Source organism: Eucyclogobius newberryi, unplaced genomic scaffold, assembly GCF_026437365.1.
Source record: "Eucyclogobius newberryi isolate DKJ021-1_F unplaced genomic scaffold, fEucNew1.0.hap1 SCAF_22, whole genome shotgun sequence".
In the NCBI taxonomy this organism is placed as follows: domain Eukaryota; kingdom Metazoa; phylum Chordata; class Actinopteri; order Gobiiformes; family Gobiidae; genus Eucyclogobius; species Eucyclogobius newberryi.
The window spans coordinates 7,162,549-7,190,084 of NW_027315857.1; the positions used below are offsets into that span (position 1 = coordinate 7,162,549).

General features: G+C 38.9%; 1 protein-coding gene across 1 annotated transcript in view; it reads right to left on the reverse strand.

Annotated features, from left to right (window-relative positions):
* LOC140371373 (phospholipid-transporting ATPase ABCA1-like) overlaps window positions 1–27,536 on the reverse strand; it is a 207,165-nt gene that overhangs the window by 105,312 nt on the left and 74,317 nt on the right. Inside the window, exons 21-30 of the mRNA XM_072458485.1 lie at window positions 26,837–27,045; window positions 25,200–25,278; window positions 22,587–22,789; window positions 19,850–19,898; window positions 18,495–18,596; window positions 18,373–18,405; window positions 17,452–17,591; window positions 10,467–10,594; window positions 8,532–8,630; window positions 7,442–7,631 (exon numbers count right to left, since the gene is read on the reverse strand). Coding sequence (XP_072314586.1) covers window positions 7,442–7,631; window positions 8,532–8,630; window positions 10,467–10,594; window positions 17,452–17,591; window positions 18,373–18,405; window positions 18,495–18,596; window positions 19,850–19,898; window positions 22,587–22,789; window positions 25,200–25,278; window positions 26,837–27,045 — 1,232 coding nt within the window. The remainder of the gene's footprint in view (window positions 1–7,441; window positions 7,632–8,531; window positions 8,631–10,466; window positions 10,595–17,451; window positions 17,592–18,372; window positions 18,406–18,494; window positions 18,597–19,849; window positions 19,899–22,586; window positions 22,790–25,199; window positions 25,279–26,836; window positions 27,046–27,536) is intronic.

The window sequence follows — 27,536 nt, forward strand, 5'->3', positions numbered from 1 at the left end:
GATGGGAAAAAATAACCCTCAGGACTCAACTTAAAAATTGACAAATTTAAAAAATAAATTATTAATATACCGTATTTTCGGATTATAAGTCGCACCGGAGTATAAGTCGCACCAGCCAAAAAATGCACAATAGAGAAGAAAAAAACATATTTAAGTTGCACTGGAGAATGAAATGTGGTTACAAGTGTGAAAATAACAAATACTATCACATATAAGTCGCTCCGGATTATAAGTATATAAGTATAAATATAAGTATAAGGTGCGACTTATAGTCCGGAAAATACGGGTATATTCTTGAAAAAAAATAAAATGTTCTCCCTTATTTTCTACATTTTCTCCTTTACTTGCCTTATGTTCTACATGGTCCAGCTCTTCCACCCCCCTTTTTTTCTGTTGTTGTTGTGAATACATAATAATGATAAAATGGCCAAAAAGAAGAAAATAATAAATAATGCATAGACTTTATAGTTCATATACAACTGCAAACTGATCTGCTCTTTATGGATTAATTAACTTGTCTAATTTCAACCTTTTCATTCGAGGCCTAATTCATCCCACGCAGCCTGATGTACGCCATAACAGAGAGATAATCACCATTGTTCCTTCCCCATGTGAGTGGTCATAATGTCGGTGTACAAGCGAGCCCTATAGTGGAATGATACAGACATCAATGCTAATGCAGTAAACATGGTGACACTATCAATTCCTCTACAGGCGCGGACCACTATTCATCTTGGGAGGTTAATATCGCCGCCAAACGGGAGTCAATAGCTGGGAATTGATAATGGGTTTACTGTTGCCTGCTATTTCCATGGCAACAATGATCCGAGTGTCCCTCCTGCGGTGCCGCGCTCGCAAAAAAAAATCTCTTCCTTCTGCTTTTCTATCTCAAGGCCATATTGTGAGGATGGCCAGGGTAAGGGATGAAAAAGAGTGGTGCATTTTGTCATGATTTATTCAAGCTGGAGAAAAGCTTTCAGGTCAAAAGGAATGTACCCCCCACAATGCAGTTGTGTAGGTGGGCTGCTAATTTCCCAATGCAAAAAACTTATGAAAAATGAATGTTTCCTATAGCATACGTGCATATGTAGCACTTTTCCTCACATGTTTCAGGAGTCAATCATAAAATATAGGCCTCTTTAGATTCCGTATAGGAGGAGTGTTTAATATTACATGACAGCTGTATTACCGTATATATATAAAAATGTCTTAATTCAGTGAGGACACTGGCAAGCCGAGCAAAATAAATCTTTCAAAGTGTTGCCAATGATGAAACGTTTGTCTACAAAGTTCCTCCTTGTGTGGGAAAGTAAAAAAAGAGTAGCTGCATAGAGCCGTGCAGTTTCCATTAACGTCGCTGCCGCTCTTTTGTTAATTTCGCTCAATGCGGAAACGACTGAAAATAATAATTCATGTCCCCAAGGTTGTTGCCATGCAAAGGAAGACAACGCTCCATTTACTTTTACAGCATCGAGATTGAGACAAAATACAGATCTTGTAAATACACAGCAGAAATGATGCAAGTGGAAGAAACTAAGCATAAGCAAAGGCCGTCTTTTTAAATGGGCATTATGAAAAGGATCAGCATGTGTGCGCTGCAAAAAGCTGTACTTTTTACCAATTTTACAACCAAACCGTGTTTTTATTGTCCTGCTACTTTTTATATACTGTGTATATAATATGCAATGCATTATAAACAGTAAAACCAGAGAAATCATTCATGAAACTACATAAAAAGTGGTGGAAAAGCATATTGTGTTTTCTCACCGCATTGCTAATTTCCATGTCGTATGTCAACAAAGCACAGCCACCTTATTAAGCTGCTGTGGTGCTTTGCGGTAGCATCCACCTATACACAGGACTGTGCAGCACAAGATTGTATAATCATGCTTAATGTTAATGAGAGAATCAGAAAATAAAGCCATACAATTCAATTAAAATCCAAAATGACCGGTAACCTTAATGTGGTGCAAATCATGTATTGAATGTTAAGTTAATGTTTGCTGTGTACAATGTATTTTACTTCTAGTATAAAAAAATCCGTACCACTTTATAATAACTACACCTGAATCAATCATAGTAAAATGATTCGATAAAAAGCTAACAGGCCAATCACTTGAGTAAAAATGAGCTACCACATTGTATTTACTAGTGTTACCAAAAACAAATCTTGCATTGTAGTGTTTCTGTGTTCCTATTCTGCCGCAAGTCAAGCTGTAACATATGTATGAAAAGGATGGAAATGTCCTTTGTGCTTCTGTGTCCTGTGTATCAACATAGTACAGATGTCTTCATTCACATTATTATAGCTGCTCTGGCGCTAACATCAGTACAATGCAGGTATGTGCAGTGCTTAGAAAACAGACCGATTCCTGCGTGAAATCAGAAGATGAATACATTAACTAACAGGCTAAACGTAGTAATATAATTAAATAAATAAAATTCTAAATGCAACATAAAGATAATGATGTATTGGTTGAAAAGGGTTAATGTTAGCATCATATAATGAGTAAGACTGATACAAAGCCTTGATTTGAATAAAACATGTTCACATACTCATACACGCATACAATTTATTCAAGCCCATTCAACTTTTGAACGAGATTTAAATACTGTGAAGTTAAAAGCAGCAACGATTCATAAAAAATTTAAAAAAAAAACTTTTCAAATTGGGCCAGTTCCGTGGACAGCAAGACGAAAACAAAAAAGGAGGTCAGGTCAAACTAATAGCGTGAGCGTGGCAGCGGTGAAGATGCAAGCAGCACAAGCAGAGTCTGAACAAATGGGAGATCTCTCTTGAAAGGGCTGTCACGAGATAGGGCCGAGCGTCGTCAGGTAAGGGAAAAGGTTACACAAAGGGCGCCACTTTGGTCGGACTGTCTCGACAATCATTCTCTAATATGAAACCTGGACAGTTGCCTCTTCAAAGTGGCTGCGGATGGCCCCGTCGCCTCGTGGAGCGCGCTGCGAGATCAACGAGGCATCGCGGATCCGTGGGGAGTGTGAAATGGGACATTACATTGTGCGCCGCTTTGCAGGAAGATGTGAGCGGAAGGAGAGAGAGAGAGAGCGAGAGAGAAGGGGGGGAAAAAATCAAATGATGAGCTTTTTAGATGTTGTTTCGTGCCCTGGTTTAGAACGGTAGCGGTTCTGACTCCCCCAAATATGTCTCGTATTACAGAAGCGGATGACAACTAGGGCTTGGATAGTGCAAACCCCAGCCAGGAAATTGTCCCAATAATGCGAAAATAAAGATATTGTGAAAAATGTTGTGCCAATTCCTTAATCTGGCAATGATTTATTTGATTAATTGATTATACATTAAAATGGAAAAGGCATAGTGAATGAGATATTTGACTAAATTTGACTTAAATGAAGTGGTGATGTTGCTGGAGGACACCTTGAATGAGAATTTAGGTTTTTTCATCAAACATTTTACACATTTCCTGTGTCATTCCAGCTCTGTCTGAATCATAATACTGCTTCTCTCAGCACATGGCATCCTTAGAGTCTGTATACAGCCCAGATAATGATGACTTGATTACTAAATAAGCTTATGGTTAATTCATCCATCCATCCATCCATTTTCTACCGCTTGTTCCCTTTCGGGGTCGCGGGTGACTGGAGCCTATCCCAGTGACTTTGGGCCTTAGGCGGGGTACACCCTGGACAGTGGCCAACTTGTCGCAGGGTTAACACAGAGACATGGTTAATTCAGTGATTGAAGTCCCCTGTGACTTAAGTTAGTGCCAGCAATTTCTTTAAAAATCGTAATTCAGATGGATTTTTCTCATTTAGTTTACGGGTGTCTAAAGGTCCCTTTAGCTCTCCTTTTATTTGCCCTTAAACAGTGCAGCGCTCAATAGAACAAGAAAAAGACTAGAAAGAACTTGAAAAAAGTAGCGCTCTATGTATTTCAGGGCGATAAAAAATGAGCAATTATCAATTCAAAACAAAACATTTTATCTTTTGAATGGTCAAAAGTCAAAGTTGTAACGTAGTAGTAAACGGAAAGCTTAAATCTTTGCACCATTAAATAGGACACAGTAAGATAGTTTATCAAACATCTCTGTCATTATAATGCCGTCTCACTTTCCAATAGCTGAACTCGCTTTCAATACTTCAATTCAAATCACAAAATGGCTCTTTATTGGAAAGCAGAGGAAATTTAAAACACAGAAAGTGTTCAAGTTATGGCAGCCTCAAGTGATTATGATTCCCCATTGGAGTGTCTTTTCACAACTTAATTCAGTGGAAGGGCTTTGGGGCCGTGGAACGCATCAAGAAAGACATGCCATCTGTGATCTAAAATGTCAAGAGAAGGTCAGCTCAATCTCTCCCTATGTTAAATACATTATAATAGGGTCTTAATATGTGTGGCGGCAGACTCAAATCAATAGTGTTACATAAGTGTTACATTTGCACACATTTGTATTCTGTGGCAAAAAATAGTGTTGCCTTTATATTGTGCTTTGTAGAATATAAAGGCAACACAAGGGTGCATATTATACATATGTCTATACATCTATGGATCTCATCTTGTAAACTGGTACCTTTACTACTATAGTAATCAATATAGTAGTAAATAGTATACTACTACTACTACTACTATATTATTTACTATAAAATATGATTTTGTTTTTTATTATATTGTGATCTACTATTAATACTATACTTGTTTATTGTCAAATATTGTTGTCATTTTCTGGTTGAAGATATGTTTACCTCCTTGTTTCCATAGAGATGTTATTGCTTTGCCTGGAATGTTCTACAGTGAGGCATTAAACTAATCCCAATAGGAGCAAGTGGTACCAGCAGACCAAGTTACAGGTCAGATCTATGGGGATGCAACCTCGGTCACAGTGGAAGGTGTTTTTGAGCAATAAAACACCTGTAATGAAATAGATGCTGGATACTCCATTTGTTAGTTATTTTAAGCATTAGTGATAAGCATAAGTGATAAGAGTAAAAAAATAAGTAAAAACAACCTATTTTGTCATTTACTATTGAACAAATAAAAATAACCAGGATAATACATCTAACGTATATTGCTTTGTTGGACACTCAAAGACACTTTACGTTACAAGGTGACTGCCAACCAGAACATGTATGCAGTGCATGTTTAAACGTTTTATCTCTGTGCCCCATAACACATTTCAATGGTAAAGAGATCCCATAGAAGCTAATCACTTCATTCACTTTGATGGCCTCACTGACATTTCCATTGCACATATATTCTTCGTTTAGAAAGAAAAGGACGGCCATATACCCGAACAGTATAGCTCACTCGTATTGCAAGCACTTAGTATGCAGCCACATGCCACAAAACCTGAGCAAACAGACAAAGCTATCTCCAGTAAAACCACATCGAGGCGCAGGTGGCAGGCTTATTATTGCGGCGCAACTGGCACAATGCATTTAGCTGCAAATGAGACTTTCACCGTGCATTAAAGCAGCAGATGGTGGGGTCAGGCTTTCTCCAAGCTTCTCATCGATCCGACGCTATTTGAACTCTCCCCAGGTCAAAGCCGCCAACACGGGCCCTATAGTCGCATCTGAGCATTTCTATTGTTAAAGTAATGGCTCTTAAGTGGTGAGTGATTGGTATTGACTGGAGATGAGACGCGCACAACCTGAAAAGTCGGTCTTGACAAAATCCTGAAGTTGCGACAAGGTGAAAGTGGATTAGAAAGTAGTAAATTGGATTTTATTAGCAATGGGGGGTGCGCTAAATACTGCCCATGACCAGTTAAGAGTTTTCTCACTGGAATAATCTTTTTTTTTTTTGGCCCAGCATGCACGCTATTCCACAAAAGAGAAGAAGCACAAAAGGCTGATTTACATTTTGCAGCGCGATGCAAATTCCTTGTTAGTAAGTACCTTTACAATTTCAAATCAAAATGATGCTGACTTGGACGTTCGGGCTGCGAGCCAAAAGCTTCGATGATAAGCATTTTTATTGTACTGTTGTGTCACCAATTTATTTCTTATTTTCGCTCCTTTTCACTCCCGGCCCATAGTGTCTGGCTTTATGACACACATACTGCGCATCCATGCAATTCAGCCGAGACAGTATAAAAGATGATCGTTACATCACGCAGTGGTTTGTGAAGGGCAATTTTGAAACCTTGACTATAGAAAATGTCCAAGTAAAAGCAATGGGAGAATAAGTGTGTTTGAACAAAAGGGCAGAGCTGATATTGCTGAACATAAAGTGCATATATTTACAGCAAGTAAAAAGGCGTTATTAAATAAAGAATTACAAGCATATTACATTTAAGGCCATTCAAAATATTGCCTGTCTTACAAAAACAAATGCTGTATATTTTCTAAAAATAGTCTCATCATTAGCTAGTGTAAAGTTTCTGTTGTTATAAATATGTATTGTCCTTAATTTGAGGCGTCGGTGCTCTCTAAAGTTCCGTTTTCACCTACCCCCTAAACATGTCGACCACTCTGTACTTACAGCGGCGTTTCACTTGATTTCTCCTTCTTCAAAAAGGTAATAAACGTAGGGGTCAGCTGTGTGTTACGGAGCCATTTTTTCCTACTACCTACCACCTGCTGTGAACCTGCTCACCTGCTCTGTGAGATGGCGAAGCAGCAGTAGTACAGCAGGGTCCAGGAGCACGGCCTTTTGTTGCCATGACGCTCAAAGTGATGTAGCGCAAAGAGGCAGGTGTGGATCAGTTTGGAACCGGAAGCTTATGAACCCGTTTCTAAAAATACGTGGTTTTATTTGGATCAATACTGTGGTTTACAATGAATCAAATGTATGTATAACAGATTTGTCAGTAAATATCAGAAAGCTAGATATATCTCTTTGTTCATGGAGGTGTTATTGCTTTGCTTGGAATGTTCCTTCTTTTAGAGGAGCAGGAAACAACTATGGCATATTGCTTCTTGCCTGGAAAGTTCAGAATGATATTGCTCGGTATTTTATACAGAGCCAGCCTGCCCTTTGGTTTTTCAATACAATACATTTTAATTTTACAAATGCCAGATGGACAAGTTTAATGCAACACTGTGGAACATTCCAGACAAAGCAATAACAAGCAAAAGGCAAGCAGGTCTGTCCACCAAAAAAGTAACAAGCACCTTTAAATGTGCCATTTAAGACAACATTTACAGAGTAGGATAAATATCTGAGTTCCCAGACTCAACGTGCAGATTGAGAATAACTCTTGGATGAGAGTCAAAACGGTTTCTTTTCTAAAAACAGTGTCCAGATGACTACAGCAGAATATTTTTTTACTACTGTGGCACTTTGTAAAGGCTAGTAACATACCAGCACAGTTTTTTTCTGAGATCCACATAGCAAGACTACATTGGTATCTATTATTAGATTACACAACTGCACTATGATATATTCTCCCAGTGCATCTTAAACAGCAGCACACGCACACTGTCACAAAGCAGAGGCTCCGGTCGCAGCACTTACCTGAGGCGGAGGAAGGCCCCCTGCTCCCGGCGGACAGTCAGGTAACATAATGGAGCGTTTAGGAGTGCTGCACTGACACGCGGGAGAGGGATTAGCCATGCTCCAGTTGCCGTTGAGGAAGATGTCATAGACCGACTGATCCACGGGCGGTGTGAGCCAATCCGCGGCACCTGGGGAACATGGCAGGTTCCTGGGGGAAAACAATTAGCCCAGTGTGAGTTTTCAAAAGGTAAACACCAGCTACCTCAACTCAAAGAGAAGCACACTTTCAATTAGCGCTGGGAGTTTTCCATCCCAATCATTGCACACAAATAGATATTCATTATTCATCGTGTTCTGATTAGGAGACACCTTGAAAAGCTTACTGTGTATTGATTAAACTTGTTCCAAGAAAAGGCTTGTAAAAATCATGCAGCGCAATGGTGAACAGTGAGAGAGCTGGGCTTCTTATGGGACTTATTCTACAAAAGTAAAGATTTACTTTTTTGTACCATGACACGTAGCTATATCCTGAATTCAACTTTAATTTCAAGTTTTCTAAGTTATCTTATTTGCAGATGAAGTTCTAAAGAGAGATACACCAATTAGTAATGCATTAAAACAGAAACAAGTCAACATTTGCAGACAATTTTCATGAGCATATAATCGTTTGTGGAAACCATTAGTGCTATGAATACATTGGTTGGGATTTAGTTCTTGCTTAGACCTGGTGTAGTGTTGAATAAACCTATTTGGTAAATTATTTTTCGTTTATTTTTACCGTTGGTTGTTAGACATCCAAACTTCACTTTCCTAGCATCCTAATTATTCACTGTGATGAGTTCATAAGGGATTTTCACACCTTTCTTACCAGGCCAGAGTGAAGTTTTGGCTGTGATAAAATCAGATGTAGTGTAGTGTAGTAGATGTAATCAGATGTAGACAGCACAAAGCGATCTCATTTGGACTCTAAGAACTGCCTCGACAATATATTTGTACATGGGTAATGAAAAATGGGTACTATCCCTTTAATATAAAATATATGTGTTATAATCTAAACTCTAAGAGGTGCAATAACACATTGTGCACTATTTTGCTTTAAAATACTTACGGTATTGGGTCTCCATACATGCACCGAGTACCAAAGCCAGGGTTGTTCACTAAAGTATCCGTCACACGAGAAACCTCTGCATTATCCGGCCCATCGTTGCTGTAAAATTAAAGTGAAAATTTCATATGGAACAAAGCAGAACTGGCAGGCCAATGTAAAAGAAACAACAAGGGGTAAAGGTTGGAGTAAAACTTGTACAGCATCGATTGGTTCAAGGAGAGTTTGACTGCCGGGTCACACCACTCACCAAAGTGAACTTACTCAAAAACAACTTTGTCAACACAAACTGGGCCACCAATTCAAAAGCTAGATTCAAGACTCAAAAGAACAACTTTATAATAGATAAAAGAAGTAAATAAATTACCTTTTAAGTAATAGTAATTTTGCACAATGAGCTAATTGTAAAAGTGTATATGTCAGCACAAAATAGCACAGCACCAAAATAGGTGACAACATCCTTGCCTTATTTCAATTCAAATGTACTTATTTAATGTTTATTTAATGCATATTCTGTAAAACAAGGACTGCTATGGATACATTATTTGAATGTACTGGTGAATTCTGTTATCTGCAAAAAAACACTGTTTAGTTGTGATGCTTTAAGCACTATCTAAGCACACTGTCCACTAAGGCCTGAGTCAGGTTTAAACAATCTTCCCATTCTAATTTGACTCTCATTACAGCTCACGCAGCTCTGCCCTTTATCTTAAGGCTACTGAGGGACTTAAAACAGAGCGCTTCAAAAAGACCAGGGAGATGGCATGGAGCCAGCGCGCGCACACAGCCAACACTTTGGATTAATTCACTGTTCATTGTCTCTTTGAGAGGCGTCGCCATGAAGGTCAGCTGGTCATTTCCTTGGCCACCACTGAGCGCGATTCAAGTGGCGTGATAGTAAAAATGGATTATGTGCAGCCATCTGTTTTGCAATTAACAATGGCTGGGCTAGCACCTTATTCAAGATAATAAAACTATTGGATGGTTCCAAAGTGTAGACGGGTGTACATACTCTGGATGAAGTGGAACTAATGAATAGTTATCACAGTGGGTCATCAGCACGAGACAGTTAAAATAACAGGAGACAGCGTGGCAAGAATGAAGTACGGTAAGCACCTATCATGACATAAAACCAGCCTAAAAGCTGACTTTAATATTACATTAATAAAATGTAATACTCCCATTTGTAATGGTTTCGTAATTTTAAGTAGTAAAAGTCATCAAGTCTTCCAAATGACATGTATCATTATCAAACATTCAGGCTTGAAAATATAATAAGGGTTTATGATGTGTGCATAAAGCTTTTTCTCTAAAGAGCAAAGTTACAGAAGCTCAGTGCTTTTAGTCACACGCCTGTCTCTGAATAAAATGACTGTAACAAACTCACTCAAGAGAAAAGGCAGTGTGCAGTAATTGGCCCGTGGCAACGTCAAGAAAAATACTTGAAAAAGAGTTCTGTTTCAAAAGTACATTTAGAGAAATGGAGCAAAAATAATACTTGATATCACGGGTAGATATCTGGTGTACATCGTTACCAGCAATGGGGATTTCAGCACCATGGACAGAGCCATCTAAGTTATTATTGAGGATTATTGAGGATTTGATATTATTGGGTCTTGATTCAAGTAAAATGTTATCTAATACAATGCCCTAGGAGCACCAGTTCACATTTACACCAAAGTATTTTGTGATCTGTGCAATATTTACTGCTATCAACTGCACTTTCAATAGCTACTTTATGACTTGCAGTTCCTCAGACATACTGTTTATGTTTCTCACAAGCCAAATCTGCAGACGACGAGGGACCGGGCGCCAACTGATGACCTCAGCAAGCCAAAGATTAGATCTAATGTTTAATTTACAAGGCTGCGCTATGTTTTCTGCCTAGTTATTTTTGCAGCGGTTGTTGCCAGGATTCTTTTAGCCATCAGTGCTTACCTGTAAAATGTGTTCTGAGGCTTGCCGTACATCCAGGGCTGCAGCTCCAGACTGGGGTATTCATTGAACGGAGGCAGGATGAGGGAGAAGATGAGAGACAGGAAGACGAACACAGCAGGCAAAACCACCTAAGAATAAAACATTAAAAGTAACAATTAGCTTATCATTAGTGGCCATTTATACAATACGTTGTACCTAAAAGTAAGCCATAATTAAGGGGCCTACTGACAGCATACATTACTATCAGTCAGGCGTTTTACTGGTAGCATAGGGAATTACCAGGGAGGAAGCTACCTTGCACCAACATGCTAATACACAGCTGTAGTGAATACGATTTGTCGGAAGAAATGCTCAGAATGTGTTCGGTTGCTTGAGAGACTGAGCTCACAAAACTTTTAAGGACACAGTTTAAATTCAATACAGACTATGAAGGTGTTTTATTACATTTGGATTTTAACGTTTTAAACTACACACTGACCGACAACATCAAGCTAGCATGCCATTACTCACCTCCAAATCCAGCTGTGACAGCTGTGCAGGCCTGAGCCAAAAAGTTGCCAAGCCCGAATACCGGATAACTGAATTAAAAAAATCCAATACGACCGTGATCTGGATATAATCCTGGGTAGGACCCATGCTGCTGCCACCAGTGCGCAGTTAGTGGACACAGCTAACTACGCTACCAATGCCTTCCTTGACGGCTTCCGGTGAAATAAACTCAGGCAAGCACTGCTGGTTTGAGCAAGGAGCCAGGCCCAAGGCTCCGATAAGCACTACACTTGTCAAGTCATACCCATGGACTGAGGTTGGGTCCCGCAATAGGCCAGGGCGCTGCTCTCATTCACCGGAGATATAGAACAGAACTGCGAAACAGGTTTGATCTCCTGGACTGTGTGGAGGTTCCCCCATTTTCGGCCCCCTCTCGGACCCTCGGCTCGGCTGTGAAGCCTTGCCGTGGGAAGCCTCATTTTACCCTGGCACTAAACCTCCCAGACAGAGGAGGATGGAGAGCAGATCACCGCCATCTGTGTATGAGAGGGAGTTTCCTCTGTTGCACCCACCACCATCTCCACCTGCGGCTCCAGCTCTATCCGAAGGCCTCCTAAAATGGTAACAGTATCAGAAATAAGAATAATCTCTGTTTTTTTCCTGACATCACAGCATTAACTCAGGAGTGTAACAACGCCTGTGCAGAAGCCACATCAGCAGCAGATTGACAGCAGTTTTGTCATAAGTGAAATTCATATTTTACTACTGTTTGTAAAGCCAAAGCATCTTACTATGTCAACACATTTACCAAATCAGGGCAATCATGCGAAATTTCAGCAAACAAATAAATCCTTATTGGAAAAATGCTAGTCCCCTTTTTTTCCTAATTCAATTATTAAAGATTCAATTAGTCTTACAACTAAAACAAATATTTATGATGCATTTAACAAGCACTTTTTCGACTCTGAAAATATGTTTGATGATGCTGCTCAAACATTTTCCAATAAGCCCTTAATACAGTATGAAGTATTAAATATGTTTATTTCTATAGTTGCTTTTGCTATCAGCTCCACTGATAGGAAATTGATTAACTTATGTTTTTAAACTCAAAGTATTACCTTACAATGGATTTTGTTCCCTCTTTGGATAAAGGAAGCCAGAAAAATGATTTCAATGATATCCGTCCAATCTCAAAATTATCCTAGCTAAACTCTTGGGGAATCTAATAAATAACCAGGTGCATGCTTTCTTAACCAAATATCAAATCTTAAACAGCAACCAGTCTGGATTTAAACCAGGGCATAGTACTATCACAGCTGCTACCAAAGATATAAATGATAGTGCCATTACGTTGGACAATCGTGAAGAATCATGATCATATATACAACTCTTGCCATTGGTGCTCGCTTCTAGTCCAATAACACTTCATTGTCTAAGTTATCTTCTTCTTTATGTGCTCGAGCATGACAGCAGACTATATTTCATCTTGTATCAGGCTCAGTGCCGTCACTACAAAAGGATCTGATGCAATCAACACAACATACACACATTAATATGCGCACCATTGACTTGTTTAGGCCTTGCTTTGTGCTTTATGAGCTTGATTAAACAACATCGACAATGCCGTCATCATTGTGGGGCTCAATGTAATTACTCCCTTGTCCTCCATTGTGCTATTTTTAATACCAGACAAAAATACCAACCTAGTCTGACTCTGTTTCCAAGCAATTTCCATTATTTGTTAGAACACAGGGTATCTTTTTTGTTTAATCATTGGTAGGCTCCGGGAGGTTTGCATACTTGATTAATTGCGTAGCGTGCAATTTGTGAGGGCAATTGAAGAAACTCGGATTGAAAAAAAAATGCTACAGTAATGCACTCGGAGTGAAAGATAAAGTGTGGCTGTGGGACTGAAAAGGCAAAAAGAACAATCCATTCAGTGTTTCCCCCTGTGTTTCTCTCTCACAGTAATTGCAGGTGACAGCTGCTACTTCTTCTATTGGAGGAGGAAAAAAGGAAAACAGGAAGAAGTCATTACAAAGCCAAAGTGCTCCCATGAACAATACATGACTTTATTGCTTTCACGACTTCGAAGGGGATCAAGAAGCATAGGAAAGGATTATATGCAAAACAAGCAACGCAATTAAGACATGTTTTATTCAGAGTAAAAGTCAAACACCTCATCATTACATTAAACTTGTTTCCCCAAACAAACCTTTATATATATATATATATATATATATATATATATATATTTTTTTTTTTTTGTAGTCTGTAATGGTGAATTTATCAAATACATTTTTCAACTGTTCTTACAAAAAGTTGGTAAAACTTTATAATAACTATGTTTGTATTAGCCCTAATAAAGCATAAACAGACTATGTACAAAATTAACAAATGATCTATTATTAATATTAACTTTGAGCTTCTCTAATTCATCTCTAAATATGAGAGCGAAGCGGGGGTGTGGGTCAGCCTGCCTCTGTACCCCTCACACACATTGGCCGCGGGTTTAGAATCAATTACGGCTGTGGCATAACCACACTACGTTAAAGCTGATTCACACCCATATCTGGATAAAATGTTGCATGTAAGAGTCAGCACCGAGCAGGAAGCAGCATGTGTGTGACGTCGTGGACCCGCATTGGAAAACATAACCAAGAGTAACACAAGTGCATCTTCTCCTTGGAACACCTCATTCAACGCAGTGAAGCGTCTACAGTGTCCCACTGCAGTGTCCCACTGCAGACAGGTGACTGACCTGCCCTGTCTGAGCAGCTGACTGTCCTATTATGCAATCATTACATAAACTCACATGCTCCACGCTGATGGATACATCTCTTGTTGCTGTTCAGTTCTCTGTATTCTGTATTTATCTGAGGAGTACTTCTGCCTCTGTGTTTTGAGCATGTGTTTTTTACCTTCAAAAGTCACCACATGTCTCAGTTTTCTCTTCCTCAGTTCCTCACAGATGGTTATCAGCCTTTTCTTTTTGTTGGCCCAGGTGATGTGCGCGTTATATAGTGATGGAAAGGACCGCAACTCCAGTGCCAGATATAAGCTCCAGAATGACCTTCTGGAGGAAGCCCTCCGTATTGCCTTCTTCCTCGCCCTTGAGACCCCCACAATATTGTTCCTACATGATCTGGACTCCAAATCCAGAATCTTGCTCTTCATATTTTCGTTCTCCACCTGGAGTTTAACCACCCCAGCTTTCACTTCACGCAGCTCATCGATAAAGTCCAAGATGTTTTGTTCCGCCTCGGCAAAGCATAACAAACCTACTGTTTTTAAATCAACCAACTTTGGTGAAGGGTATTTTTACTTTTGTGTTTGATTACATGTTTATTAATAAAACCCTACGCCAATTTAAAAGTAGGTTATAGGCAGAACATTTTAAATTTGTTCATTTAAAATTTCAAGAACTGCTTACTCTCTTTCCATTGTGACATTGCTAAAGTCCTGCCTGTCTCCAACTTTCCTCCCCCATAAATCACTCCTTTTATGTTCCCTGCCATAATTGTATTTATATTCGCCCTAACCGCTTGTATTGATGTAGAATAGATCATCCCAGAGCTGAACAATCATATCTCCTGACAATGGGAGGTGTTGACATGACGGCGATGAAAAACCTTGAGCCAAAATGAATAAAGAGAAGAGTAAGAGGAACAGTAGCTGTGTCCTTGTACTGGCAAGAACCTCTCTGTGTCCCGCTAAAGAGGGACGTCCCAGGATTGACAGTGACTAATGGAGATTGGGACTGCAGCAAATTACAAGAGGGGAATGGACACTTTGCTGGAGGCGAGGGCCTTTTTTCTCACACATTTCAGTTTCAACTTACTAGAAAACACGTAATTAATTTACTGGACTTATTATGTACATATAGAGGTGGGAGATTTGTCAAAAACTGAATTTTTGCTTTGGATACAAGCACAAAAACAATATTGAGGGTAGTTTCTACAATCTACATTAACTATGTAAAAAAAAAGGGTTGACAGACAAAAATCGAGAGCAAGCTTTCAAATAAGGTATAATATATACATTTAGGTAATAAGGTAATTATTTTTATACTTGATCATTAACCACAAAATTGAAGAGTAGTTTTGCGTGATACCATAAATGGCAAGGCGTGTCAATGGGATAAAATCTTGGACGCTGTTATTAATTACAGTGGCTTCCACGTTTTGTCACTTCACGTCATTCGTTATTGCTGAAAGATAATAATTCCGTAATAAATCCACCTGTGTGAAATCTAATCTCAATATAAATGCAGTTGTTCTGTGAAGGCCACAGAAGTTTGTTCAGAGAATGTTGGGGAGCTAACAGCATCATGAAGTCCAGTGAGCACACCAAACAGGTCAGGGATAAAGTTGTGGAGAAGTTTAAAAAAGGGTTAGGATATAATCCAATCCAATTCAATCCAATCCATCATCCGGAAATGGAAAGACTATGGCACAACTACAAAACTATTGAGATATGGCAGTTCACCAAAATGCACAGGCCGTACGAGGAGAGCTCTGATCAGAGATGCAGCCAAGAGGCTCATGGTAACGCTGATCAGACCAAAATGTCACTATTTGGCTTAAAAGCAAAACGCCATGTGTGACGTAAAACTAACATGTTCATGACTCTGAACACACCATCCCCACTGTTAAACATGGCAGTGCAGTGCTGCCTGGTGGTCAAGGGGTTAAGTCAAAGGGGCAAAACATTCAAAAAAAATTAAAATAAAAACTAAATAAAAATAAATATGGTGGTGCGGCATAATACTGTGAGGCAGGGACAAGGAAGCTGCTTAGAGTTGATGGAAGATGGATGGCGCCAAATACCTTGGAAAAAACTTGTTGTCATCTGCAAATGACTTGAGACTGTTGCATTAGAATGGCCAAGTCAAACTCCAGACCGAAATACAAGAATTTATGGCAAGATCTGAAAACTATTGTTCACAAACTCTCTCCATCAAATCTAACTAAGCTTGAGCTGTTTTTCAAAAATGCCAGACTGTAGGTGTGCAAAGCTGGAAGAGACAAACCTCAAAAGACTTTCAACTTTAATTGCAGAGAAAGGCAGTTCCACAAAGTATGTACTCAGGGGGCCTGAATACTTTGTATCTTTATTTTTCAAAATCTGGAAATTTCCCCCCCACTTTTGTGTTCCTCTTCCACCAAAATGCCAGTATAATGTGTTATGATGTAAAAAAATGTGGAAAAGTTCCAGGGGGTACGAATACTTTTGCAAGCCACTGTCATTTGGGGAAATAAAGAGTTGTTGTTTGGATTCATTGCTTACAATTTATCAGTGATGTAATCAGAAAGACATAACTAAATTGAATGTGCTAATCTTGCTATTCCCAAACAACAAAGTAATTGACTTCACAAGAAAATTAAAATGTGAGCACAGTATTTATTAATAGCTCTAACTAATGCTCTCAGGCACCACGGTTCAGCTCAATTGTCATAACCAAACATGACATTTACCTAAAAATCTATTTCATTTTTGAAGCACGTTGCTGAACTTTTGGGAATAAATAGCAATGTAGACGAATTGTTTCTGACTCGTTCAATTATAATCATCTATTGATTTTGACTTTCAGGATTATGTTGGCGAGAAACAAAATAATAGAAACATCATATGAATAGCAGCATGTCATCCATGTAATTGTTGTGCGCTCAGGTCTAATACAAAGATAATGAAAAGACATGATTAGCATGTGGCTAAAGTGAAAGGAAAGCTAATCACAGGTGTCAGATTGCGATGCTAGCGTCAATCACACGAACCGGGTGACAGGATTTAACAGCATCAGAGACGCCACATGTGTCTAAGACAGGTAGAGCTGGAGAGGGTGTAAAGTTGTGAATTGGAATTTGAATGCAGAAAGAGGGGGATTTTGGTGTAAAAAAGATTTGGTGTAAAAGAAAGAATTTGTGTTAAAGCAAAAGAAAATAAAGTACTGTAAGTCTAAAAAATATTTTTTCAATTTTAAAGAGCATGACACTTTAATGGGCTGTACCTGATTTTTTATTTTATTTTTTCCTCTCTTTGGGTCAAAATGATACAGCTGTTTCCTGTCTGTCTGCATCAAATGACAGTGTTTTATCCTCTATGAACCAGGAAGTGCGTTGTTAGCATCTTAGTTGTTGTTAGCATTACCATGATGCCAAAATCTGGTCAGTGAAAGTTTTGAAAAGCACTTTGAAAACGTATCATGGTAAATACCTTTAAGAAATATTTTGTTTTTCACATAATAAAAATCAATGTATTTTTAAAAACTTGTCCATGTTTTTTTTTTGTACAACTACCTCACTATTGACCTGGCCCAAGATGGATGACACAACTTGTTCCCCCGCAGGTCTCAAATTAGCTTACTCCATCATACGTGTCATTAATTGATTTTGAAAAGCCAACCTGTATTTGGTACAATAGTACAGTCATCCCCGGTGGAGCGGCAGTAGCCTAAGCCCTCAGATTTATCAGCGTGACAGACGGGGGCCATTACCTGCGCGATGAGTCCCTTGCGGCTCCTGCGGGCGTGGTGGAAGCGTTTGATGAACAGCGCCGAGAACTGCCTCCTGATCAGTTTCCACCCGCCAATCACTGTGGAGCCCCTCCCACCGTCGCACGCCTGCCTCTTGAGGTCTGCGGAGGACGTTAAGAGAAGCGTATTCATCATTTACACGTGTGTTTAAGGCAGATAATGGCTGCTCATAAGTAAAAGCAATGGTGACGGTGTCAGCTGGTGTGCTTTCACCCCTCTCTGTGTTGGACCATATAGAATTTGCATGCTTTAAAAATGTCAGATGAGAATTTACGTTGCCTTGCCATTCCAACTCTAAACTAAAAGGACAGCGAGGGAGTGATATTTTTACAGCACGTAAAACAAACTAATAATTTAAGCAGAGTTGTATTGTGATCGAGATTCAGTCGTTTCTATTCGTCAATGATCATGTTGGTTATTTTGAATCATTGTGTCAGTGTGTCGTATACCGTATTTTTCGGAATATAAGTGGAACCTTTTTTCATAGTTTTGGCCGGGGTGCGACATATACTTATATCTATACTTATATACTTATACTTATACTCCGGAACAACTTATATGTGATATTATTTGTTATTTTCACACTTGCAACCGCATTTCATACTCCAGTGCAACTTATATATGTTTTTTTCTTCTCTATCATGCATTTTTTGGCTGGTGCGACTGAATACTCCAGTGTGACTTATATTCCGGGAAATACGATATGTGTATGTATACCCAGAGGGAGGTGTATATATGTATGAGTGTGTGTGTGTGTGTGTGTGTGTGTATAACCATTATAATTCTACGATTGTTTCCAATATAGTTTTTTTTCTGCTACAAAAGCCTGTTATCACTGAGAACAGTACCCTTGGCACCACTGTAATATTAATCTTTACCTACCTTCAACTTTATTGGAAAAGTTCTCCTTTAAACCTGAACAAGACAAAACATAGAAGGCGATAAGTCAACATGGCTCATAGAAAATACATGTCGGTGTAGGTCAATAAAAGCTGCCAACTTGCCGGTTATTCCATTCTGGCTTGTGCCATGGATGCTGGCCACGCTGTTCCGTTTGAATTCACGTGAGCCCCTCTTCAAGTCTCGTACGGGCGGCTGTTCTTTGGCTGCGTTGGGAATTACAAATAAGATATGTTGTTTAGGCCTGACCCATTTTGGGGTTATAAATAACAACAAGGATAGCTCCTTGCCCCGTGTGAAGCAATATTATTCCTTGTAAAAGCACAAAGCCAGGTGTTTCAAATGTGAACAATAGCACTTGGTGGTAAAACTCAAATGTTATTTACAACTGAGGGGAAATAAAGAGCAGACATTATAGACGAGTTATTCATCCGCTGAGGGTCAATCAATAAGGAACCACAAAAAAGGCCTGAAAGTGTGAGCAAATACAATGTGCTTGTACAGCGAGTGGAAGGGAAATAAAACAGATCACAAAACAGACTTTGACAGAATGACTCTTGAGTAACGATCTTTTGTGCCAACTAAACATTGGCTGTATATATATATTACAACAGGATCCTTCTTTATCTTAATTTGAATTCATTAGAAACTCAAAATAACACGGCAAACCACTCTATAATAACTACACTTCTAACAGCCTTAATAAAGCATGAACAAAGATTAAGAATGGTTCAGGCTTAGTCACTTTTAATACCCTAATTCCAAACTCTAACCCCTTAATTAAGTAATAAGCCTGAATATGTTTTAATAAACTACTTGTTCATTATTAATTAAGTCTTTGTTCATGCTTCAATAATGCTAATTAAGGTGTGGTTATTATAAAGCAGTATAACTAAAGTAATATTAGTGTATAATCTTTAAAACATGGCATAGTAAAAGTGTCCCGAAAAGGCTGGGACTCACAAAGTATTCATGCAAGGAACCTGGGAACAAAGTAAATGAATGGAATCGCTGCTTGTACAAATGTTAAGCTGTTCAAGTAGTGTTAAAGATTTTTCTGGTGAAGGACCCACCAACTGTTTGCCTCCATGATGATATCGTTGCTTTGCCTCGAATGTTCCATAGTACATTTAACTCATTTTCAATAGAGACCATAAGTGGCAGGGCCCTCATAACCAGACACATTATTCATAGTGCACCTTGATCGATTATGCATCCTTTCTAAGAGTTGTGAAACTTGAATAATATGCATTTGACCTTATTTCACCAACATAAAAAAAAATGTTGTTAAATAGATATCGCTGAAGCACCGCCCAAGATTACTGTCAGACTAGTAAAGATAAGGCAAATATAAGTAGTAGTAAACGTTCATGTAAGTGCAATAATCTCAGGTCAGTCGTGTTTAGCACTATTTTCTAGCTTCTTATAAAACGGGAGTATGCAACATTGTGTAACTCACTTGGTGTTTGTGCATCCACGCCGGTATCCTCAGCTACTTTCAGAAAAATCTGTAAAAATCAACAAACGATGGAGTGAAGGTGCGTAGGCACATTCCCAGCATCCGTATACAGCCATTCTTACAATTCACTGAATATTTCTGAATGTTGACTTGTATTTTGACTTTTCCCTTCGCCTGGTCAAAATTTTCGGTGCACTTAGTAATAATTTGAGTTATGTTTACTTGAAATCGCCCGCTGAGATGCTAACCTTTTCTTGAGCATCTGCCAACTGGCCCCTCTGAAAGCAATTTCCACCCCAGGTTTTTCTTTTAATTAAATAGGGGCCATATGTTAAAATAACACATCCCTCTGACCTTCATGTTTCACGTGTTGTTAATGTGTACTGAGTAGTTTTCAATATCACACAACATCAATATCAACCAAACTTGTTTGGGAGGAGTAGGACAGCAAATTGTATTTTACAAAAATGCCAAAGAGCATAAGGCTGTTTACTTAGGGGAACTGTGTGTAGCCTGTGCTCTTACTGTTATAAACACAATTGAATCTTCCCAGAGCCTTAACCTGCAGATACAGGACACATACAAGTTTTCTCCTTACTCCTTCTCAGTTTATGGACAGGGTCGTGTTCAGCTCAGAAACTCCAGAATTCTCTCACTGAGCTGCAGAGTTTGCCCTAGCACTGATTCATGATTGTGCATGTGCTGGGCTTCAGGAAGTGACCATTCATATTAGAGAGAGGATGCAGAGGATTAAAACAACATGATTTAGGTATTAAAACTGGCAACACAAATCATCTTGAGAACCAAAACACAAAATTAAAACATCAACAACTTTGCTGTCATGTCCAGCATGTTTTACTGAGTATATATAAATCAGCATTACAGTTGTTATCAGTAAAATCAATATTTGATTTGATAGGGACAAAGATATGTCATAATATGACATATCTTTGTCCCTATCAAATCAAACATTTATGACATTTTAAAAAAGAATAAGTCATATATTTAACGTCTTCTACGAAGACCTTTTGACTGTGTTGTTTTGAAATGATTGATTGTATGAAATCAAAATCATACATATTGTTGTGGATATTAAATATTGAATAGTACTGACGATTTGATGTATGTCTTTATGCCAATAATGGAAGACAAAGAATACATTCACACAATCATCAAAATTCAAATTGAAATAATAGTCATAGAGCCGAACTGCATGATTGTTTTTTCAACTTAATACAATTAATTACTTGAATATGCAAACCGAAACTTTGCCTTAATATTCTGTTATTTACCAAACCCCACATTAAAACATAATTACATCTTGTTATTTCAATTAGAAAACTGTTGGACTTCAAAAGAGACTAGAGAAGCGCCGTCTTGTCAGGAGTTTGACATTCAGAAGGAATTATTCACATCGCCCGCGGCCTGGTAGTGTCTGATTCATCTGTCTGCCTTACATGAGCGGCATTAGCAAACAGTCACTCAGCTTTAGACTCCAGCACCGGTCAGCATGCCAAACACGCCCATGGCTCAAAGCTACAGCACAAATAAGATCGTATCCATAATAATAACTACAGCATGACTAAGACTCCCGCTCTGAGACTGAAGGAAGGGCATTGTCGCAACAGCTGCGCACGCATCATGTCAGCATAATTATCTAGAACAGGAACAGTAGAAAATTAACATTTATAAGCACTGCAGGTTAGTTGAAGTTCATTTCAAAAGTTGTCTGAGCGCTTCAACGCCATAACAAGCACCAAACATATGATGCAAGCCGCTGAAATTGAAAAGCTTTTCGAAGTAATATAGTATAATATGTACAACTTTCACAAACTGCTTTTGGATAGACCAACAAGAATGTCCGTTAAGGCTAGTCCTGAAGTACAACAACACGATCTGAAGTAGTGTTGTTATTCTGTCCAGTGTGAGTAGAACGATGTGGTACTGCGAGGCTTAAATATGGCAATAAAATACAATATAAATGTCGTGTGCTTTCCTTTTGTACATGTTTGTGAGTACTGAGTAGAGGCTCTATGTATCAGACCGTTTATAATGATGACGTTGTAAATTGAATATAAATATAAGAGATACAAAGCAATCCCACTATAAAATAAAGAAAATGCCTTAAACTCAAATAGGTTAGTCAATTTAGATAATTATTCTCATTTCTAGTAAATTGCGAAACCAATTTACTAGAAATGAGAATAATTATCTAAATTGTTTTGTTTTTTAGAATTGTTTGCAAAGAATCATAAACCAAAAGTTCTGAATCACTACATCCCTGAACTTCTGCATCAAAATGTTTTTAATTAATAATTAATGACATCATTATCGGCCAAGTATAACTTCTTCACCATCAGAAAGATGTGTTTGTCCCTGACAGTGTTTTGAGTTATGGAAGTTTAGTTTTGGGGTAGATATGACTTTTAATTTCAGTTGTAATAGGATTTTGTTTTACTTACTTACTTTATTTTACTTACTTACAGGACAGAAATATATTAGTATTACACACTGTGGGGATGCTGTCTCGTGGAATACGCTTGGCTTTACTTCAATCATGTAAAACTTGGCACCAGCTTATAAAGTAACCTGGAATATGGAGTTACATTATATTTTATAACCCAGTTTTATTCAGACAGCTAAACAGCGTAGATGTTCCTGTGACCTTTCTGTGTCCCTCTATATGTGCGCACTTGAGCTAATCTCTGGCAGGCTGCGGATGCCACGCTCAGTTTACCTCCTCCAGCGTGGTGTCGGCGATGCCGTAGCTGGTCAACCCGAGGTCAGCCAAGGCCGAGTCCAGTTCTCCGAAGAGCAGGCCAAAGGTGCCATTGCGGGCGCCGGCGTAGGGCAGAATGTATGTGATCTCCTGACCGATGCTCTCTAAGAAGACAGCCTCCGGGATGTGGCGGTGCACAAGCTGACTCACTGCTGTCAAGTCTGCCAAGCAAACAGCTCGAGAATTATACACTTTCAGGACTGCAAATGGCAAAAATGTCAAAAAAGGCAGTTTTTTGTATGTGTTGTTTGTCTTCGTGAATGAAATTGTTTTGTATGTGTACATATTTAGTTTGACATTATGATGTGCTGGGTTAAAAATGCATTGAGTTAGCTTTAGCACATGCCAAGCAATACACACCGGACTATCAGGCTACAGGACTGCAAATGGCAAAGACTTCAAACGTGTGTATTAATTAGTTAAATGCATTTAGATCCAGTACGTATTTCTGAATTTTATGCTGTAATTAATAATGGTTAAAAACGTCTTTGAATTAGCAACAGCACATACATTAGCATAACGCCTGATGCATCCTTCATTTTGGATGACTACATATGTAATTAGTATATTATCATAATCAGACATTTCTAAGAACATTGAAAACATATTTTGTCATAACTGATGGGGAAACAAAGTGAAAATGAAAATTCATGGATTTATTATGTCAGTTAGCTACATTTAACCAAAAATCTTACAGTTTTTAAATGACAGAGACTTACTCAATGAGGCAGATTTGCTCATATGTTTAACAATATCTTAGTTTTCACTGAATTCTGGAATCTGGGGTATCAACGACCTAGTTTTTTTTAAGGTCTTGATCAATATCAAAACTGGCAACTTTAAAGAAAGTACTTCCATTTTGTGATGAAAATGGCTTTCTCTGCCGCTCATGGTTGAGTAGACAGCACATATGCCTGGCATGTGGGGCAGACTGCAGCGTTGTGAGTTCTAACAATTTACTGCATGTCATCCCTATTTCCCCCTGTACAATCCTGTCAAAATAAAGCCTTGAGGAAAAAAGAAGACATTATTTTCTCTAAACATTGTGGTATTGAAATCGATATTGAGTTTCAAATTGTTATCTCATCACATCAGAGAGACATTCTTTTGGTAATTGGACACTTATTGGTCTCGCTGCCTAAACTCACCAAAAAACCAACACATGGCATGTGAATAATAATGAGATAAGTGAATGAGCTGCATGCCCCCGTTTGCTCACTGCGCACACTTTGTCCCACGCACATTTACAGCTTCAGTCGCTGCAATCAGCACATACCTGCCTGACCTTTAAACAGAAGATCCAATCAGTGGACATAATTCTTTTGGTCTCATCTATTCTGAAGCCCGGCCTCACTGTGAATCAATCTGGACAGTGTTGCAGAACTCACCACATCCATTATTGATTGCCACCCTCTCATACATAATTACTTGGCTTTGGTATTGCCTTAACAACCACCGGCTTACTTGGGGATCTATAAAAGAAGTAAAATGGGTTGGTGCCACACATCAGGCGGAATTATTTTCTAAGTAAGAGAGATGCGGTGTCATTAGTGTAGATATGATTATATATTTCATTTAATCTACAATATAGACGGTCAAATATAAAATATAATACAGTCAGTTTAATTTGATAGTTGACACAAATACATAAAAAGTTAGATGATCAAAAGGCTTCATTCTCAAAACATTTCTGGTCTGGTACAACTGTTTTTCCCAGTGGTAAATGATAGCAAATAGACAACATGTGCTATTCTAAAAGGCACCACATTTCAGCTTCTCTCAACCGTCCAACTCGAGAATGCACTTTAAGTATGTTCAACAGTGGCAAAGAAAAAGTTGAAACTGCAACTAGTTTGCCTTTTTTCTGCGCAATTCCAGTTCTGACATGCCAAATGAGAATGAAGAAATCGGTGGGAAAATATTGCGAAGACATGGACCCAAGGAAGAACAGCAACAGCTTGACTGCACTAATGGGATCCCATCAATAAACATAGTAGCGTTTTAACCATAAGAACATCCATTTAAACAGGACAAACTGGCTCGCCGGGCAATGAAACAGGAATATCTTGTTTACCTGCGATTGAGCACAAGATTGAGAGATATTTTGTAATCCCCTGAGTGAGTCTATAAGAGTGAAGAGACTTTTTCATGTGCAAATGGTGGTTCTAAAAGGTGTGGGTGGTTTTCATGATTAGCTTGTGTGAAAGGCTGGGGAATTAATACAATTGTGATCAAAGAGTATCAAATTGACAGTTGTATGATGAAACTATATAACCAACAGGTCTACAGGCACTCGTTCAGCAGCAAAAGCAACCTTTGGAGCAGAGTTGAGGAGGTAAACATGTAAATGTTTTTGTTAAAACAGCACTTATTAATATTAAAAGCCATTGCCAAGTGTGTAATAAGAAAAAAAAATAATAACATCTAAAATTGTGGCTGAACAATTAAATAAAACATTGTGAGATCTTTTATTTGTTTCATGCCGTATCACCCAGTATGTAAACTGTGTTCTATCTGTTGTTTTTGTTTATATCTTTATAACTTAATCTTAATCTTAATCATCATCGTTACCTGACGGATCATCTCTTCTCCAGGTCTGGCTGCCGATGCCGTCATCTGGACTGCCACTCCTCAAAGGACACTTCTCCTCCTGTTAATCACAATAGGATTAGAAATGCTTTCCCACTTACCATGATGAACAGTTCCTCCTTGACAACTCCTGTGTCGCATTAATCAAATAATGGAAGCCGTCCAAAAGATTTGATGTAATTGCCTTAAATAAAGCTGTATGCATGAGATGACAGATAATGTGGTTAACCTGACGCTACAATCTGTTCAAAGTCCTTCTCCTGTCTAGACAATAAAGAAGGCCATAATTAAAATAGGATGAAAGTGAGGAGTCGTTTTTATGGTTACATGAAGTTTAATGGTAGAGAAATAAAATGTTGCCCGGCGTTGAAACTGCGGTCCTCTCCATTACAAAGTCATAACACTTTGGTTGCCCGTCCACCTTCCCTAAAAGAAGGTGTTTATTTATCCCTCTGAAACGAATGGCTCCTCTCACCTCAAAGAGCCAGCAGACTAATGGTAATTGCTCTGGCCCTGCTGGCATTAGCGCTTCTTGTTCATTTGCTCCTATTGATTAAAACGAAGTGTGTGAGAGCCCAAGTGAGAACCGAACCCTCCCTCCCCCCATCCCTCACCCACCCCGCTCTCCCCTGCCACAATTAAAACCATCCAACGCGTAGGAGTTCGCCAATTCGCATGCTGGGGGGGTGGCTAAACACGGATCATTACAGGGCGGGCGCACCGCAGTAGAAAAGCTCTGTGTCAACTGTCCAATGATAGGATATGGATGAGACAGTTGCGCGGTGAAAAAAAATCGGTTTACGGTTTTCATTTAAGAGTTATCAAGATGGAGAGTCATAGAGGCCCACACTCAGGCGGGGGTCCCTAATCAACGAAACACAAAACCACACGCACGCACTTAACCGCTATCTGCTATGGGTTCGTGCATTATTAAAGGAAACCAAAAGAAGTCGATCTCCAATGAAGGAAACAAGTTGGAATCACAGTGTCAGCTAAATGCCCCAATTAACAGTAATGTCTATTCTGTAAATCATTAATATGCGAAAATGGATCCCCCTCCAGTGCACTGCCTATCAGTAATATAGTAATTTAATGTTACTTTGCTAAAATTCAAGGTTTAGCTCGTTGGTAAAGTAGTGCTTTAACACAGTACTGCAGACCTCCACAACATTAGTGCTATATTCTGTTGATTTAAGCCAGACCTAAACCCCAACCATGAATATTTTATAATTCACATTTACATAATCTCTTGTCATGTATTATACTATATATTTGTATTGTATGTGTTTTGTTTGTTTTTTGTTAGAATAGGTTACACCTATGCCAAATTTGCCAAGGAGGCAGAAGTGTCTTGCCCAAGGACACTACAGGTGCTGAATGATCCTCTAAGCTTCCAGTAACTGAACAAATGCTATACCATTGAGCCACTACTATGTTTTTATTAAAGCTGGGTTATCTGATTTTCAAGCGGAAAGAATAAACTTTACCTGCAACTTAGCTCTCACAAACATTGTTAGTATTCACTTTTTCTAAGCAAGATTACATTGTGGAACCAAATCTTCGTACCCCAAATCTTCTCCCCAAAACATACAATAAAATAAGCTTGAACTATTTGGTACCTCTCCAGTCTGTATCATGCCTGTCCGCTGGGTGGTCATCTTCTCAGCTCCGTCTCGGACCAGCGTGAGGTAGTAGCCGCTTCCAAACCGTTTCTTGAGGAAGAGTGAAGAGCCACAGCAACGCATTCTTCCATTGGAGATGATGGCAATGCGATCACCCAAGATGTCTGCCTCGTCCATGTGGTGAGTGGATAATATTATGGTACGACCTGGTAGGGAAAAAGATCCATCAATGCTTTGTTCATGAAAAAAAGTAAAATGTCTTTGACGTTTGGAATTTGATCAAAAATGCTGTTGGACCAATTATTTACAGAGCTGTCTGTTGGCAACCTGCGTCAGTATGAGGCAAACTGGATCAATTTCATATCCACAAGACACTTCTGCCTCTGGGTAGCAGGTAAAGCCTCTGTTAGCCTCGAACAGCTTTGGCTTTGCCACCATCGTGCAGCACTCTCATAGTACATTTACCAAAAGTTAAGTTAATAAGTTATCTAACTTTTCCTCTGTATCTACCTGCATTGCAACAATGAAATTTCCCCATGTGTGAACAATAAAGGAATATCTTATCTTAAAAGACATCACAAAGAAGAGCCGTGTGAGTGTGTGCATGCACATTCATGAAAATATGAGTGGCGGTCAGCTGATCACATGGCTCATGATGCTGCGTATGGGCAACACAACAGACACACAACTGGAGAAA